General features: G+C 38.1%; 1 protein-coding gene across 1 annotated transcript; it reads right to left on the bottom strand.

The window, feature by feature from the left end:
- Positions 1-542: 542 nt before the first annotated feature.
- On the bottom strand, positions 543-16,349 carry LOC118821730 (EF-hand calcium-binding domain-containing protein 3-like). Its single transcript, XM_036590459.1, has 13 exons — positions 16,239-16,349; positions 16,014-16,118; positions 15,568-15,712; positions 13,553-14,018; positions 12,317-12,387; positions 9,457-9,600; positions 8,649-8,723; positions 7,567-7,675; positions 6,289-6,434; positions 4,840-5,006; positions 4,594-4,719; positions 3,207-3,450; positions 543-559 (listed from the first exon to the last, which is right to left on the bottom strand). Exons 1-13 carry the CDS (start codon positions 16,263-16,265, stop codon positions 543-545), a joined length of 1,842 nt encoding a protein of 613 aa, XP_036446352.1. The 5' UTR covers positions 16,266-16,349.
- Positions 16,350-16,965: the final 616 nt, after the last annotated feature.

Genomic DNA, 16,965 nt, shown 5'->3' on the forward strand with positions numbered 1-16,965 from the left:
TCAAATTTCCTTCACATAACAAGAACATTATTACTGTTTCTACTGTTATTAACAGTCTCTGTAGGGTTAACTATCAAGTATACCGCATTCGGAGACTGTCCTGTTGGACTGGTGCCCCAGTTATAATGAATTATTATGATTCATAATAATTTGTAACACTTTAATTAACAGTTATAATTTACCCAAAACTACCTACAAATCAGTTTTGTTTAAAAGCTCCAAAGGAACTCTTTCATTTCAGACTCAGGAGCACCCTCTAGTGTCTGACCAACCAATTCTCCTCACTAGAAATTTTGTGCTTTAAGGGTCCATTTCATTGAGAAGCTTCCCCAAAACCTATTTGAAATAAAAGAATTTGAGGCAGTAGGTAAACATGGTTAATGCTTCAAAACATATCATTCGCTCCCCAGTCCATACAGTCCATATACAGAAACTAAACATTTTTTTTTTCATGACATCATGCAAACCAGTCCAATTACATACCTCTGCCTTTCCTCTTAGAGCACTTTAGCTCCACCTATTAGCAACTTGTAAGAAGCTTTTCACCTCTGAGTGCTTTCTGAACATAGGGGCAGCCAATCAGAACAGAGATCATTTATCTTATAGCAGCCTTAAAAGTAAAGAGATGTTGGATAATGATTATGTATAAATGCATTATGACTGTTTTTGGTACAACCACACAAACGTCATAAACAGAAATACAATAAAAATATAGGATATGGGCCCTTTAAGGTCCCCAGTGTCAGAACTGTTGACGCTGTAATGGCATTGCTGTGAAATCATCCAAAGCTACCTCAATTTACACGGTCCGTGTCATGTTTCATGACCAAATATGATTTGGTTACATCAGTGGTTCTCGATCCTGGTCCTGGAGTACCACTGCCCTGCGTATTTTAGTGTCCTGTTCTTACACAATTAGCTGACCTCAGGAAGGGCTTAATTAGTTGAATTAGGTGTTTTGGGAGAAAATGTGCAGGGTAGAGGTACTGCCCAACAAGGAATGAGAACCACTGGGTTAGATGTTCGGAGTATGTGCGGACAACTACTCTATCCATACTATAATCCATCTACAATACCATCAAAGCACTTATGACAAACCAAACCATATGACACTGTAAGACCTTTTGGCAATTTATTTAACTGGTGAGTCATTTTAAGAGGCTGAAAGACTTGTAGGTGTGTGTATGTAGAGTTTTGCGCTCAGTGACTCCTGCGTGTTGAGCTTAGGCCTGGTCTTCTACCTCTTTGTGAAGGGGGTGTTAATCCTCTGCTCCACTTCATGGTTTGCATCTTTCTCTGTGCCTCTTGGTCTTTTGGATGTGAAGAAGCCTCTGTAAATAATGCATTTTGTTATATGTTGCCAGGATATACAAAAATATGAATATATTACAACATATTCATAAGACATACAGTATTTTGCAAACATTTTAGGCACCTGAGAAAATGTGTAAAACATTATTTAATTGGGCAGCAAATGTTAATGTGCTTAAAAGCAGTATTAGAATAAATAAAAATAGAATGTGTACTTCTTGTCAAAGCCCAGTATTATCTGAAGTTACCATCCATAACAGAGTTTATCTAACTAATCTTGCATTAAATTAAATAAGATGTAAATTAAATGAGATCAGCTCTTAAAATATGAACTACTTGTTTGACAAGGAATTCTTATGTTTTACTGTGTTAACGTCTGTTTGAATTAATCTTCGTTATATTAGGGATGTAAAACAACAATGTATTGTATCATACTGTACTATTGTATTGTGACAAGCATGTTAGCTTGTGGTTAAGTGTGCTAGCTTAGGGCTGACATACAGTTATATGCAAAAGGTCATTTACATGTTCTGTTGGTTTTCTAAGTGAAAGTAAGTTAACACATCCTCTTTAGGAAACACACTTAAATGTGGCATTTTAGAAACACACAATATACAATGTGCCACAACTTTTGTAGAAGCCATATTTTATGTTTTATTTGTTCACCAATATGTAAAATAGCAAAAAACAGTAATTTCTCTGTAGAGGATGTTTTATCCTCACAAAGAAGATCAACTAAACTATTCAAATTAATTGTTTGCTCCACCTCTTTCCCTGTTTTGTACTACAATACTTTATACTAACAATGTTTACTATCCGGTGTCGACCAGAGGAGGATGGGTTCCCCTTCTAAGTCTTGGTTCCTCTCAAGGTTTCTTCCTGTTTCTCTTAGGGAGTTTTTCCTTGCCACTGTCACTACTGGCTTGCTCATGGGGGCTTGGACCCGGATTTCTTTTTGTAATGCTCATTTCCTTGTAAAGCTGCTTTGTGACAACACCTGTTGTAAAAAGCGCTATATAAATAAACTTTACTTACTAAAACTTTACTAAAACATGTATTTAGACTGGGGCACCCACACTTTTGCATACAACTGTATCTTGTGGCTACAGCTTTAGATCAGAACACTAAAAAGCACAGCTTTCTTTTACTTTTATCATGCTGAAAGGTCCAAAATAACTTAAAATGGAGATTAACATATTATTACAAGGCACATGTTCAGCCACTCATTTTTGCTGTATTGAAAAATACACTACGGTATCATATTGAAAAAAGAATGTGAAATACAGGGGGTCTCTTAGACCCCTGAATGTCGCAAAATCAAAATTCTGGGGGTCCCTCAAACTAAACTTATTATGATGTTGTGCTTTGCGTCAGGGAAAAACAGTTGCTCAAATGCAAATTCAATATCCAGCCAACAGCGTCCTGTGGGCAGCGTCCTGTGACCATTGATGAAGGACTAAACGACTAACACAAACTGTGCAGCAGCAGATGAGCCACTGTCTATGACTTTACATCTACAAGGTGGACTGACAAGGTAGGAGTGTCTAATAGAGTGGACAGTGAGTGGACACAGTGTTTAAAACTCCAGCAGCGCCGCTGTGTCTGATCCACTCGTACCAGCGCAACACACACTAACACACCACCACCACAGTGGTCAGTGTTACTGCAGTGCTGAGAATGATCCACCACTCAAATGATAACTGCTCTGTGGTGGTCCTGCGGGGGTCCTGACCACTGAAGAACAGTGTAAAAGGAGGCTAACAAAGTATGCAGAGAAACAGATGGACTACAGTCTGTAACTGTAGAACTACAAAGTGCACCTATATAGTAAGTGGAGCTGATAAAAAGGACAAAGAGTGTAGAAACAAGTGGCTGGTTGGTGTATATTATGTTACTTTTTTGCATGGGAGGAAGCTTTTCCAAGGCATGGCCAGGAGACTCTTTGCTCTGCAGCAGCTCAGTGACCTCAATCATGTTGCGGCAGGTGCTCCAGGACCAGGAATATGTGCTGAAGGTTTGTGGGAAATGTTTGCAGCGATGCATCCGGCAGTAGGTCTGTAAAGATCTCCAGGAGTTCCAGAAGTCACGCCGTTTATACAGAGCCAGCGTTTTCAGGTACTGATTCAGGCCCGACTGAGACTGGAAAGAGCAAAGAGAGACAGGCTGAAGTTTGGAGTTCTGTGTTACAGTGCAGGCCAGTGACTATCAAAGCGACATATCAAGACAGCATACATGAAGTGTCCACTAGAGGGTGACAAAAGGATCCCAGCCTCCATTAAACTGGAGGTTTTGAACAGGAAAACTGCTGTCCAGTAAGAGCTGATAGATGTGCTCATGTGCTTTCTGACAATAAAACTGGACAAAAGTATGTTGCATAGAGCAAATCAGCAGCATCCAACATAAAGCCTGAGTTCTGTCTGTACTTTTGTCCATTTTTATAGATAACAATGTGTCACGTAAGCAAATCTATTTGAGATTACTGAACAACAACAGTCTGAAGCCAGCATGCGATGATTTAAGCATGCAGTTTACACAGTGCTAACTTAAAGACTATAAGCTTCCATTATCTGTTAGCTACATTAGCCTCGTAGCGCCACTGAAAATCTAAAGAAGCAAACTTCAGACATCAAACATGTCTTGACTGATAGACTAAATTTGTAGTAAGGGTAAAATTGTTTTAAGTACCCATAAAGTAAAAATTAAAATGTAAAAAAAAAAATAATCTATGTTGAATAATAAATTGCTAATGTTTGTATGCAACTGTAGGTGGGAGTGTGTAGCCTGTGGGTGCGTGGCTGGGCAGTCTGAGGGAATCAAAATTGTTGTTGTTTGTCTTTGTGAAAACCAGTAAACAAAATTAAAATAATATATTTTTGTGTATTATTGCTATTATTATTATTATTAGAAAGAAACTACTAAAAATGGCATCAACTTCCTTTATTTTGACTTAAAAGCCCATTGAAGGTGACCCACGTTTACAAGGTAGCCGAGCAAGTTAAAAAGGGATTGAAAAAAAGGTAAGATAATGTTTGTCAACTAAAACAAATGAGGTACAAAAGTAGAGCCCCACAAATTGCTTTTTCCAGTATTTAAAGTCTTTTCAATGGAAAAATGTGAACTCTGTGCTATATTAACATATTTGATACAAATATCAGTCTATGTAACTATAGCATGCCATCCAAGCAGAGTTAACTATCTACAAAAAAAAATAAAAAAAAATAGCTGTGCAGGGTTCTTTACATTTAGTTTTCTGTCAAACTATTTCTTTTAAAAACAGCTTACCATGGACTCAATCTGCTTGATCTGATCAAAGGAGAGGTGGTCTCTTTCTTTCAGCGTCAGATTCACCTTGATCTGCACTGGGGTGATCATCTCCTTTGTTTCCATCCCAGGGTGCTTGATCGACAGCTGGAATAATAACACACATATTATTCCATCAGGGAAGCACATTATTTTACATATCGTGAGTAGAGGAATGTGCACTGATATTGAAGGCAGAAGAGACGGATCAAAACACTGCATTTCTACCTTTCGTAATCTATCTTCGATCTCAACAGTCTTCCATGTCTTGGTGGTCTTCACTCGGCCCACTGGTGTCAGCACGCCGTGGTGTAGAGACATGTGCATGTGAGTGTAGTCAACTTTCACACTTGGGTGTTTTAGATAAGGACTCTTCTTTTGAGAGCTCTTCTCTTCTGTTAAAAAGAAAAGCACTGTTAATCTGACGTGCACACCTAGAACAGAGGTCGGCAACCCAAATGTTAAGAAGAGCCATTTTGTTCTTTCAACAAAAGTCAAACCACCTTGGGAGCCACAACATTTTATGTCCATTTTACCATCTTGGCTGTAAATATGTCTCAGTAGCTCAGCTATAGTATATATATACTTTTCTCGCATCTCCAGCAGGAAACTTTTGCACAAGAGTAGAACAGTTTCTTGTAAAATGTCTCTTAATGTTTGACTTTCATCTTTCTAATTCGCCAGCTTCTTGTTTGAATTTTCCTGTTCCACCTTAAATGGTGCCTGAGGCGCCAGAATGTAACCCCTGCGCCATTTAAGGTGGAACGGGAAAATGTGAACAAGAAGCTGGTAAATGAAAAACTGACTTCAGCTTAACGACTTTTCAGGCTATTGGTCTCTAAATTATCGATGTTCATCTTAAATCTCTCTCTTTACCTTTTCGTAAGCTGCTAGCTAGGCAAGATTCTTGTTGCTATGGCGACCAGCAGTCTGCACGCCAATCTTCAGGGTTAAAGGGTGAATTAGCAGTTCTACATTAATTCCAGCATTTAAGATCATTTATTGTTAAACTGTGTTGAACGATCAGCAGAGCTTTATTTTACTGTAAAAGAGGATTATTTTATTATTACCTACAAATCTGATTCTGCTGTGGAGCCACAACAGGGCAGTAAAATAGCCGCATGTTGCCGACCCTTGAGCTTGGCCATATACAGCACTGTGCAAAAGTCTTGGGCAGTCATATTTTGTGATTGGTTAAAAGAATCCAGTTAGAAGAACAGAGGTTTGATTCCTGACTTCTCACCATCGCATGGATTTGTTAAAGTCCATCAGCAGCACCTGATTTAATTTAATTAAGGATTGATTAGATCATGTTTGTTTATTTATTCTGTTCTATAAATGCTTACTGCCCAGATAATTTTAAATATAATTTTCTCAGATGATATCTGAACACTACTGTACATGTAAGGGGTAGAGTTGTAAATGCCTGACCTCATTATTCAGTTCAATTAAAATTCTGATTCTGAAGTATATTTTAAAATACACTAAATTGACAAATATGACTGATGGAAGTATTTACACAGTACTGCAGTATTGTAAATAAAAAAAACTGTACAGTATATTTTTTGTTTGGGGGCATTTTTACAGCCTGAGAATTTTATGTGGGCCACAAAAATGACTACATACATTGTTGAACAGTAGACTGATTACAATCAATCAATCAGATGTGTTTCATACTCAGAGGCTTCATGTACTTCATCAGCTGTTTGCAGTTGAGTCCGAGCAGATGAGCCCCTCTGGAATAATATGTAATAATGTGGCCGCTATCATCATCCAGACGTGCTGTCTGACGAATCAGACGAAGAATCTTCGTATGGTAGAACCTACAAGTAAAATGTTTTTTTAAGTGCCTTGTAAATTATGCATGTTTTTACAACTTCTAATACGTGAGCTTGCAATTTAATTAAAAATTAAAAAGGCTTCTATCTATATACTGTATATATCTGTCTATGTATCTGTCTATCTATCTGTCTGTCTGCCTGTCTATCTAACATAAAAGACAATATGCTATATGCAATATGGTATCTCAGTTTTTCACTGAGAAACTGTTTCTTGACCAAATAATAATAAGAATTAGATTTGCATTTCCTGAAGGAAATTCAGTGCTTGCAAGGCAAGAAAATATTACAAATATTAGATATATAATATTAATAATATAATATCTCTAAACAGTGAGTCGTAGAATTCAAATGTAATGAAATGGGAAGAAAAGAAAAAATAAAAGGGAGGAAGCAAAAAGAAAGAAGTAAGGAAAGAAGGAAGAAAATTAAGAAAGAAAGAAAGAAAGAAAGAAAGAACAGGAAAGACAAGGAAGGAAGGAAGGAAGGAAGAGAAAGAAAGAAGAAAAGAAAGAAAAGGAAAGAAAAGAAGGATGGAAGAAAGAAAAGGAAGGAATTATGGAAGGACAGAAGAAAAAGAAGGAAGAAATATAGACAATAAAAAAGAAAAGGAAGGAATGATAGAAGGGTGGAAGAAAAAGGGAAGAAAAAAGACAAAGAAAAAGAAAGAAAGAAAAAGAAAGAAAAAACAAAAGAAGAAAAAGAGGAATTAAGGAAGAAACAGAAATAAATAAACAAAAAAGATATAAGAAAGCAAGAACAGAAGAAAAAAGGTAGAAAGAAAGAAGGCAAGAAGAAAAAGAACGACTAAAAGAAAGAACATCTGTAGCATTAGACAACTTGAGGCGAGTTAAAGTTCAAATAATGAAAATAAGGATAAACAATGAAAAAACTGAAATCAGTTGTTTTAAATACAAAAATAGAGGACTGAAAAACAAAAAGAAAGAACAAGGAGAATGGAGGATGAAAAGAAAGATGAAATAAAGGAAAGCTGAAGTATGAAGTGAAGTGAGGAGGCTGAAAACTCATAAAGAGGCTGAAGGTTCTCAGCGTGCAGCAGAAGACACTGTGAACAAGAACAGCCAATCAGCTTCAGTGAACAGTGAGCACTGCTTACTGTACAATCTCTCCTGCAGTGCTGCGAGGCAGAGATCCAGCGTTCAACAGTTTAGCCAGAGCTACATAAAACACCTTTTCTGACAAATCCACTCCGTCTGCACCCTCAGCTAGAGAGAACCAGAGAAAATACAGAGGAGAAAGTTAGACCATCTAAATCAATGATTAATGCGGCGGTGGTGTGTTAGTGTGTGTTGCGCTGGTCTGAGTGGATCAGACACAGCAGCGCTGCTGGAGTTTTTAAACATCTCAGTGTCACTGCTGGACTGAGAATAGACCACCAACCAAAAAGCCAGCCAACAGCGTCCTGTGACCACTGATGAAGGACTAGAGGATGACCAACACGAACTGTGCAGCAGCAGATGAGCTATCGTCTCTGACTTTACATCTACAAGGTGGACTGACAAGGTAGGCGTGTTTAATAGAGTGGACAGTGAGTGGACACAGTGTTTAAAAACTCCAGCAGCACTGCTGTGTCTGATCCACTCTTACCAGCACAACACACACTAACACACCACCACCACGTCAGTGTTACTGCAGTGCTGAGAATGATCCACCACCCAAATAGTACCTGCTCTGTGAGGGTCCATGGGGGTCCTGACCACTGAAGAACAGGGTAAAAGGGGGCTAACAAAGTATGCAGAGAAACAGATGGACTACAGTCTGTAACTGTAGAACTACAAAGTGCACCTATATAGTAAGTGGAGCTGATAAAATGGACAATGAGCGTAGAAACAAGGAGGTGGTCGTAATGTTATGCCTGATCGGTGTAAATAATACTAAAGATAAAAAAAAATCTAAGATAAAAAAAATTATCTCTATCCATCTCATAAACTCTACTCACAAAAACTAACAATATAAGCATCATAAACAAAAAAGCAAAAAAATTACACTGTAAGGATATCTTACCCAAATTGCACAAGAAATATTATACATGGGAATAGTGATTTATTAACAGTTTAAACCTTATAAATAGAAAAAATCAAAAAAATCTTTACACTATAGAGATATTTTTTAAATACTGATGAATCATTTAAGGTATGTTGGTGAATGAAAGGCCTGTGTGCAGAGCTGATGACCCACCTTCCACACATTTGGAGAACTGCTGGCAGTCCGTCATCACAGACAGGAAGTCGTGAAATCCCACCACTCCATCCTCTATAGCACACCAAATTGATAAGATGGACTTTGTTCAGTGATCTAATGGCATTTTACCACCAGGCAGTACAGTAAAGCACAGTGCAGTTACAAATCTGAACCTTGATCTGTTAGTATGTTGGTTGAGTCCCTGTGTCTGTTTCCCATCACATAACAGGACTGTGAAAGTAGTTATCTTTAGCTTGAGGTTAGCTGGCTTTCAGATTTACCCTTTACTGCATTTGGTTTTATGTGAGAGTCAAGGTGAGTCTGGCAAGCCAGTGTTTTTTTTTGTGGCAGTCATTTGACTCCAGTGACACCACTTGATGAGTGCTTTGCATCATTATTGCTCCATTATTATACAAAAACAAAAACATTACAAAAAAAATAAAACATATTAAATGCCACGTTCACAGCCCAATTTATTAATTTCTTACTTTATTTATTTAACTGTTGTATAAAAGCAATAGAACACTCGAGGTTGTGTGATATCGTGAATAACTGCGACCAAATCACAGCCTTGATGTTATTTCGCGATAACACTCTCCCTCTCGTGTTCTATTTTTATTTTTTATTTATTCATTTTGAATAAACAATGGCCAGTTCGGGTTACAGCATAAACATTATTAAAAATGAAATAAAAACATTTTTTCTCTGGCCCACAGATTTATTGAGATGTTTTTATTTGGCCCCTTTAATGGTTCAGTTTGACACCCCTGCTCTAAATTCATACTTAGAAGACAGTGTGACATACCATCATAGTCGGCCCTCTTCAGAGCGGTCTGAACTTCCTCTGAGCTGATGGAGATTCCTACGGATTCCAGAGTAGATCTCAACGCTTCTGCATCAATACACCCCTGACTGTCCTTATCAAAACACTCAAACACAGTCCTAAACGCTGAGAGACAGACAGCGAGAGAGAGAGAGACAGAGAGAGAGAGAGAAACGCTCCATTTACTATACATAGTTCATATCATGAATCAACATGTACAGTACTGTGCAAAATTCAGAGACCATTTATTTAATTACTCTTTAATTATCATTACTTATCATTATACATACATACATACATACATACATACATCATCTAAACCGCTTATCCTTCTGGGTCACGGTGGGGTGCTGGAGCCTATCCCAGCTGTCATTGGGCAGAAGGCAGGATAGACCCAGGACAGGTCGCCAGCCAATCGCAGGGCAGACAGACAGACATACACATTCACATTCACACACACACACACACACACACACACACACACACACACACACACACACACACACACACACAAACCTCGAGGCAATTTTAGCATGTCCAATTGGCCTGACTGCATGTCTTTGGGCTGTGGGAGGAAACTGGAGTACCCGGAGGAAACCCACGCAGACACGGGGAGAACATGCAAACTGCACACAGAAATGACCCTGGTCGCCCGGCCGGGAATCGAACCCAGGCCACTCTTGCTGTGAGGCGACAGCGCTACCCACTGTGCCACGTATCGTCCCTTTATCATTATAGATTACAGTTAATGTTAGTGATTAGATATAAGACAATCCACTTGCACAAAGAAGCAGAAAGTTAAAGCAACCTAGGTGAAAAAAACTGGATTTTACAAAACTGGAGTTTCAAAAAACGAAAATATACAGAGAAAATGGGACAACCATCAAAACTCTCCCCATCAGATAAACAGCACTTAAAGCTTTCATCTTTGAGAGAGAGGAGAAAATCAAGCTGCTTCAGATCTGAAAACATCCACAGATGTTTCTGCACTAACTCAGCACTATGGGTCTGAAAGGATGTGAAGCTGTAAGTAAAAAAGAAATCAAAGAAACTGATGATGTTCTGAGAACAATGGACTGGCCAGCCCAGAGCCCAGGGGCTGGTTGCACCAAGTTCAAGGTTTACACATTACTTAACCAAAATGAGTTGCGCCATACAGACTAGAATTACGTTGAACTTAGTTTCTATTACATATTTACACTTCTGCCTGAGCAGGTCTAGTGTTCAGGGAACCAATGAAAACCACACAGAAAGGACAAAGAAGTCCTAAACATGAGCTGGCCTTTCTTGTTGGAACAGCTAAGTCAGGGGTTGGCAACATGCAGCTCCGGAGCTCCATGCGGCTCTTTTAATGCCCTGTTGTGGCTCCACAGCAGTATCAGATTTGTAGGTAACAATAAAATAATCCTCCGTTACAGTAAAAAAAAAGCTCTGCTGATCGTTCAACAGTTTCAACAACAAATGCTCTTAAACACTGAAGATCAGCGCACAGACTGCCAGTCGCCATAGCAACACAGACAACAATCTTGCCTAGCTAGTGGCTATTAAAACGCGAAGAGAAAGATTTAAATCAATAATTTAGAGACTGATGGACAGACTTATTTGCGTTTATAATCACTCCAGCTGGTTTCCTGATATGTTTAATCTGCAACGAGAAACTGTCAAACACTAAAAAGTCACAGTCACAAAAAGTCTGCATTTTTCTTTATGTTTTTAGACTTTAGGACTCAGTGCACTTTAGCACGTACTGAGACATATTTACAGCCAAGATGGTAAAATTCACCTAAAATGTTGTGGCTCTCAAGGTGGTTTGATTTTTGCTGAAAGGTAAGTAGTTTTATTGAATTGTAAACATAACAAAACATAAACTTGCAAGACTCTTTTTTTAGACTGGATATTTTTCCACGCAAAGCAAAATGTGCAAGCTGCCGTCGCTTTCCACGGCAGCAGATTTGTAGAATGGTCGTGAGTATGCTTTCGTCATGTTAAAGCTGTTACTAGTTCAAACATGACTTAAGGATTTGTGATGCAAATGAATTTAGCAAAAGGACAGGCTTAAAACTGACCAGTGTTAACTAAAGGCTTTACAAATGAACTGAAATACAGATGTAAGCAAAACCAGTGTAACTCAGTCCAGACCTCAACATCACTGTGTTCGGGATTATGTCAATTATGAAAATCGAAAAAAAATTGTAAACAACTTCAAGACTGACCTTTGGAGGTGTGGAAAAATAACTCGGCAGGTTTCTTTGAAAAACTGAAAGCTTGTCTTCTGAAAAGAACAGAAACTGTAATAATGATAAACGAGTGGACACATAAATACTAAAAAAATGGAATGGAAATGAAAATGAATGGTGGTCTCTCACTTTTGCACAGTACTGTATATACAATTTGATACACCTACCTTGTATCTAAATTCATTGTCCATTTCATCAGGTCTCAACTCTAGCAACACTGCTGTGTCTGATCCACTCGTACCAGCGCAACACCCACCCTCTATCATAGACATCCCTCTAACATCCCTCTACCATAACAGTGTCACTGCAGTGCTGAGAATGATCCCCCACCCAAATAATATCTGCTCTGTGGTGGTCCACTGATAAATGGGGTGATGGAGGAGGTTAACAAATAAAACCGAGAAACAGATGGACTACAGTCTGTAGAACTACAAGTGCACCTACATGGTAAGCAGACCTGATACACTGGACAATCAAGTGTAAAAGGTAGGTGAACCTAATAAATGGCCAGTGTGTTTAGTAATATATCTTTGTAAATTTAATGTGCTTTAAATACTGCTCCTTTCAAACTAACGGGTTCATTTACATTACTGCTAACCACTCACCATTAGTCTGAGCCTCAGTCAGGGGTTCATCTTGTACAACAGAGGGTAAATCTTCCACTTGGTCAATCCCCCTGATATAAAAAGAACAGGCTAATCAGCGTGAAACAGAAATATGTCATCAATTCTATTGGTCTGAAGGTGCTGGTTCAATTATAAAGAGTTTGGAACGTTATAATAGATTATAATAAATTTCATACAACAGTTAGTTCCAGCTATGCAAGCTGATTGGTTGAGAAGCGTTCTAACTGTGCTGTTATTTCGTCATAACATCACAGGTTCTTCACAAACACTGTATCACTCCGCTGAGACGCTGTTGCTAAGCAACGACTTTGACGGCTGTAGGAGATGCTCAAGCCATTTGAACGTTTTTACTTCTTATTTTGCCACAAACAGAAAATGGATACTTTTTCAAATAGAACTTTTGTTGTTTTCATAGGTCCCCTAATGTGTCTCAATAAATGCATTTTCCTCAACTGATAATATTCACTCAATTAACTCATATCATGTTTGTTGCAACACAAATAACTGTGATCAGCTAAAATTGTGATTACGTGATTAGATAATGATTGTGACAGGCCTAGTGGTTGTGTTGTCACAGCACATGGGTGTTTGCTTTACAAGCTCCACATTATTAGGTTTTTGCCACATTTGCAACTTACTTAATTTCTACAAATATATTTCACTGCATAAACAGCTCTTCCAGTCACATTTGGGCGTTCATTCATGTCAATTCTGGAGCCTATGGTGAAATTCGAGCTTTCATAGTTCACTGAATTCCTAAACAATCATAATCTAATTGAATTGTTATGAATTCTGAAGTTGACTCACTTAGCTTCAAATATTGTCTTCAAATGAAGCAATTTTGCACTAACAAGTTGTATCTGCGTGTTTTTTTTTCAAGATGTCTAACGGTACTGGCTATAGTTGTATGCAAAATTGATTTTCTAAACAAAAATACGCTAACATATCCTCTACACATTTTAATGCACAAATACTGTTTATTGCAACATATTGGAGAATCTGTACAAAACTTTTAGGTTTTATTTTTTTCCCCAAAATGTAAAACTTAGCAAACAAACAGAAATTGTGTACTAAAATTTGCAGTAAAATGTCATGTTATATCATGTTTTTCTGTAGAAGATGTCTTACTTATTTTCAAATCAATGTCACACATGTCATTGAACCAGGGTGCTCAAACCTTGGCATATGCCTGTATACCCACTAGGAAACACTCACAGAGACTGCAGAAACTCTTCCAGGTCCTTGTTGCTAATGGGGCTCACAGGCAGGGACGTCTTTAGCTCCTGATGCTCAGTAACTCTTTTCTTGCCCAGTTTGCCCGTGACTGACTCTGCTGTCATTTGGATGAGCTTTTTTGGAGTGTCCTTTTGGAACATGCGGCCCAGAAAGGTGCTGATACTCCTGGGTTGTCCTGTAGTGTTGGGGCTGGTGTGACTACTGTTAATGTCCTGCCTGGGTTCAAGAGAAGGTCCAGATAAGGCAGCAGGCTCTACTGCATCTGGAGGGTTCTGGAGCTCAAAATGTGTTTCTCTGAGGACAGCGGTCACTGGTCCTGGATTGTGTACCCTAATCTCATCATGAACGTGTGATTTTTCTGTCACCGCATGTCCGATGAATTTCTCATCTAATTCCACCTCGCCATGACCGCTGAGAAGATCAATGAAGTCAAGATGATCCTCTACTGATGAGATAGATACACAGATAGCAAGACAGAAAGATTTAATTTCCAGAAAGACAAATAGACATACAGAAAAACATAATTTATATGACCTTATCATAGTAGCAACACCAGAACTGTACAAATAACATACATTAATAACACTTTCGAGGGTGGCAGTGAGTGATGTTTGTTTATTTGTTCACTTCTGATTGGTCTAATTCATCAACTAACTCAACTCTTAACTTACCAAAAAACAGTTAATTACTACTAATATATTTCACTACTGCATAAACAGCTCTTCAAGTCACATTTGGGCATTCAGTGTATTGTAATTACACCTTTAGAGGGCAGTGGTGAGTGATGTTTGTTTATTTGATGTTTGTTAATAACATCTTTAGAGTTCTGAAGCCATGTGGTCAGAGAGAGGAGAATTCCCACACTGTAATGTCGTCCGGGTTTTTCTCACGCTAGAGGGCGCTCCCGAGCGAGTCCAAAACGAATGGTTTAGGATGGAGCATTTTATAAATGTTTATGCATTTTTAACGTAAAAAGATACATTAATTTCCTGAACATTGAACAGTACAAAACATTCTGACACTGCTGTTAAATTTTTAGGAGCTTTTGAACTGAGTTATAAGAGTGTAAAACGACGCCTCATGTACGTTCATGACGCCAACCAATCAGCACTCAGTAGCAGCAATGTTAGAGTCCTGCTGCCCAAAACCCGTTTGCTATAGAAAAAAGGAAACACACAGCTGAGATTTCTTTGTTTTTTTAGTGAACTACATCCTTCTGCTTACTAAAATAAAAGGAAAGTTCTGGACAAGTGATTAGAAACTATTTTAACTTTTTGTTTTTAGCCGTTTAGCTTCATTTATTCCCATTCATTGAGGACTTGCTCGCGGGCGCCCTCTGCTGTTTTGCAGTCATGTTTTTGATGTAACAGGGGAAATAGGAAGTGGTCAGGCTCCTCATAAACCAGCTCTGATGTTGTCACTCTGTAGTTGGCCTCAAGCCTATATTAGCAACTCTGGGTCTAAGCTGGATTTGTCTATGGCAAAAATGAATGAGATTTTCTAAAATTGTCTCCACTGCATGCTGTGCTTAACAAAATTGGTTCCAAACCTGCTATATTTTGTGTCACTGGATCCTCTCAACTCGAAATATAAATTTTGCTACATGCGAACTAACACTGTTACACACGAGGGGTGGGCAATATGATGATATTTTATTGTTATTGTGATATAATTATGTCACAATACGCTTTTCTGAGCATATCGTGGATATGGTCTGTACTCAAAGCACATTGACTACGTTTCATTACAAAGTGAACACAAATAGATTTAGTGCAGCATAGTTTGTTACTCATTGAATAAAAATTACTGTAGATGCATTATTATTATTATTATTATTATTATCATATTATTTTATATGCAGCAAAATCTACAAGATGCTTTCAAGAGACATAAACAACACAGGGTTTGTATGTTTATAAATGCGTGCTTGACCAGCACCGAATATTTACTGGTAGGTGCTTCCAGTGTTGAGACCATGTGGGTCTTGATTTTACCTGAAGTGGCTGTAGAATCTTCTTCTGACACCTCAGACATATCTTTTACGTCTGGCTGATCTATTTCAGGTGAGTTTGTTGGGGTTGTCTGCTGACTCTCGGCTCTGCTTCTCTGTGCAGACTCATCAGGATCATTGGTGGAAGCCTGCATTGGCACCATATATCAAACCAAATCAAATTACATTCATTGTCACATCACACTTACACAGGTGCAAAGGTGAGTGCGTAACCTTCTTGTACTACTTAAATATAACAATAAACTAAAAGTATATAAAAATAGTTTATTTAATTTATTAGTATATATTAATGTGGACGCTTAGAGTCTAATGTATATATATATATTTATATTCATTAGACTCAATATATATTTTTTTATACAGTTTGTCAGCCCATGAGTCATCTTTGTACTTGCTCTGGCTATGATGGCCAGTCTTGTGCTGTATTACCTCCACTGTGACCTCTGTGTTTTCAGACTCTGGCTCACTGTAACTGCTGAATCTCTGTCTCGGAGTTATTCGAGTCAGAAACTGTGAGGCCCTCCTCTGAGCAGCCTGTGACAACAACAAAGAAACCAAAAACTCCTTCAAACTAGTACAGTGAACGACAAAACAGCATAAATTTGAGAACAGGAGATCACTTCAGAGCACTTTTGGAACATTACTTGGTCCTACCTCTTTCCAACCCCTTTCCTCCTGCATCTTTGGGAAGGAGCTGTTTCACTGCCAATTAGTTGTAATGCACTCACTGACTCAACAGCGCCATATTCTGGGGAGATGTAGACTACAGAAATGAAATAAATCTTCCAATCAAAACGCAAACACTAACACACAACATAGCAACAGCAACATAACACATATCAATAATGGTGTTTAAGTCAAGAAACTCTAACGTCAAAAACTCAACATAAAACTCTGTGTTAATCATTTGGGCAACATTTGGTCTGGATTTACTGTTATTTACTGTTTTACCCTTAGTATTTTAACCAAAAAAGGTAAAAGCTAGATGGTCTTGTTCAATATGGATTATTTGAAACTACTTGTACCTTTAGTGTATTATTGTAGGTCCACCTTTAGTAGGTCTACTTTAGTCTTTACTATTTTACCTTAGTATCTTAAAATCCACTCAATTCAATCGTTTAAATCTAAACAAAGTCATTCAAAGTGGTTTGATGTGAAATGATCCATTATAGAGGCATTTACTGACTCGCTTCTTTACAGTGGTGGTGATAGGAACCAGAGGTCACAATGTCAACAATGCAAATATAGCCATTTTATTTACTATCCAAACCCACCAGTGAACCTACATGTGTCTTCAGAGATTTTATTTGTAATGTTGATAAGGGTAAAACAGTACAAAAATATGAATAAAATATGAAAAAAAAAATTATTTTGTATGTGC

Source organism: Colossoma macropomum, unplaced genomic scaffold (genome assembly GCF_904425465.1).
Source record: "Colossoma macropomum unplaced genomic scaffold, Colossoma_macropomum, whole genome shotgun sequence".
NCBI lineage: Eukaryota > Metazoa > Chordata > Actinopteri > Characiformes > Serrasalmidae > Colossoma > Colossoma macropomum.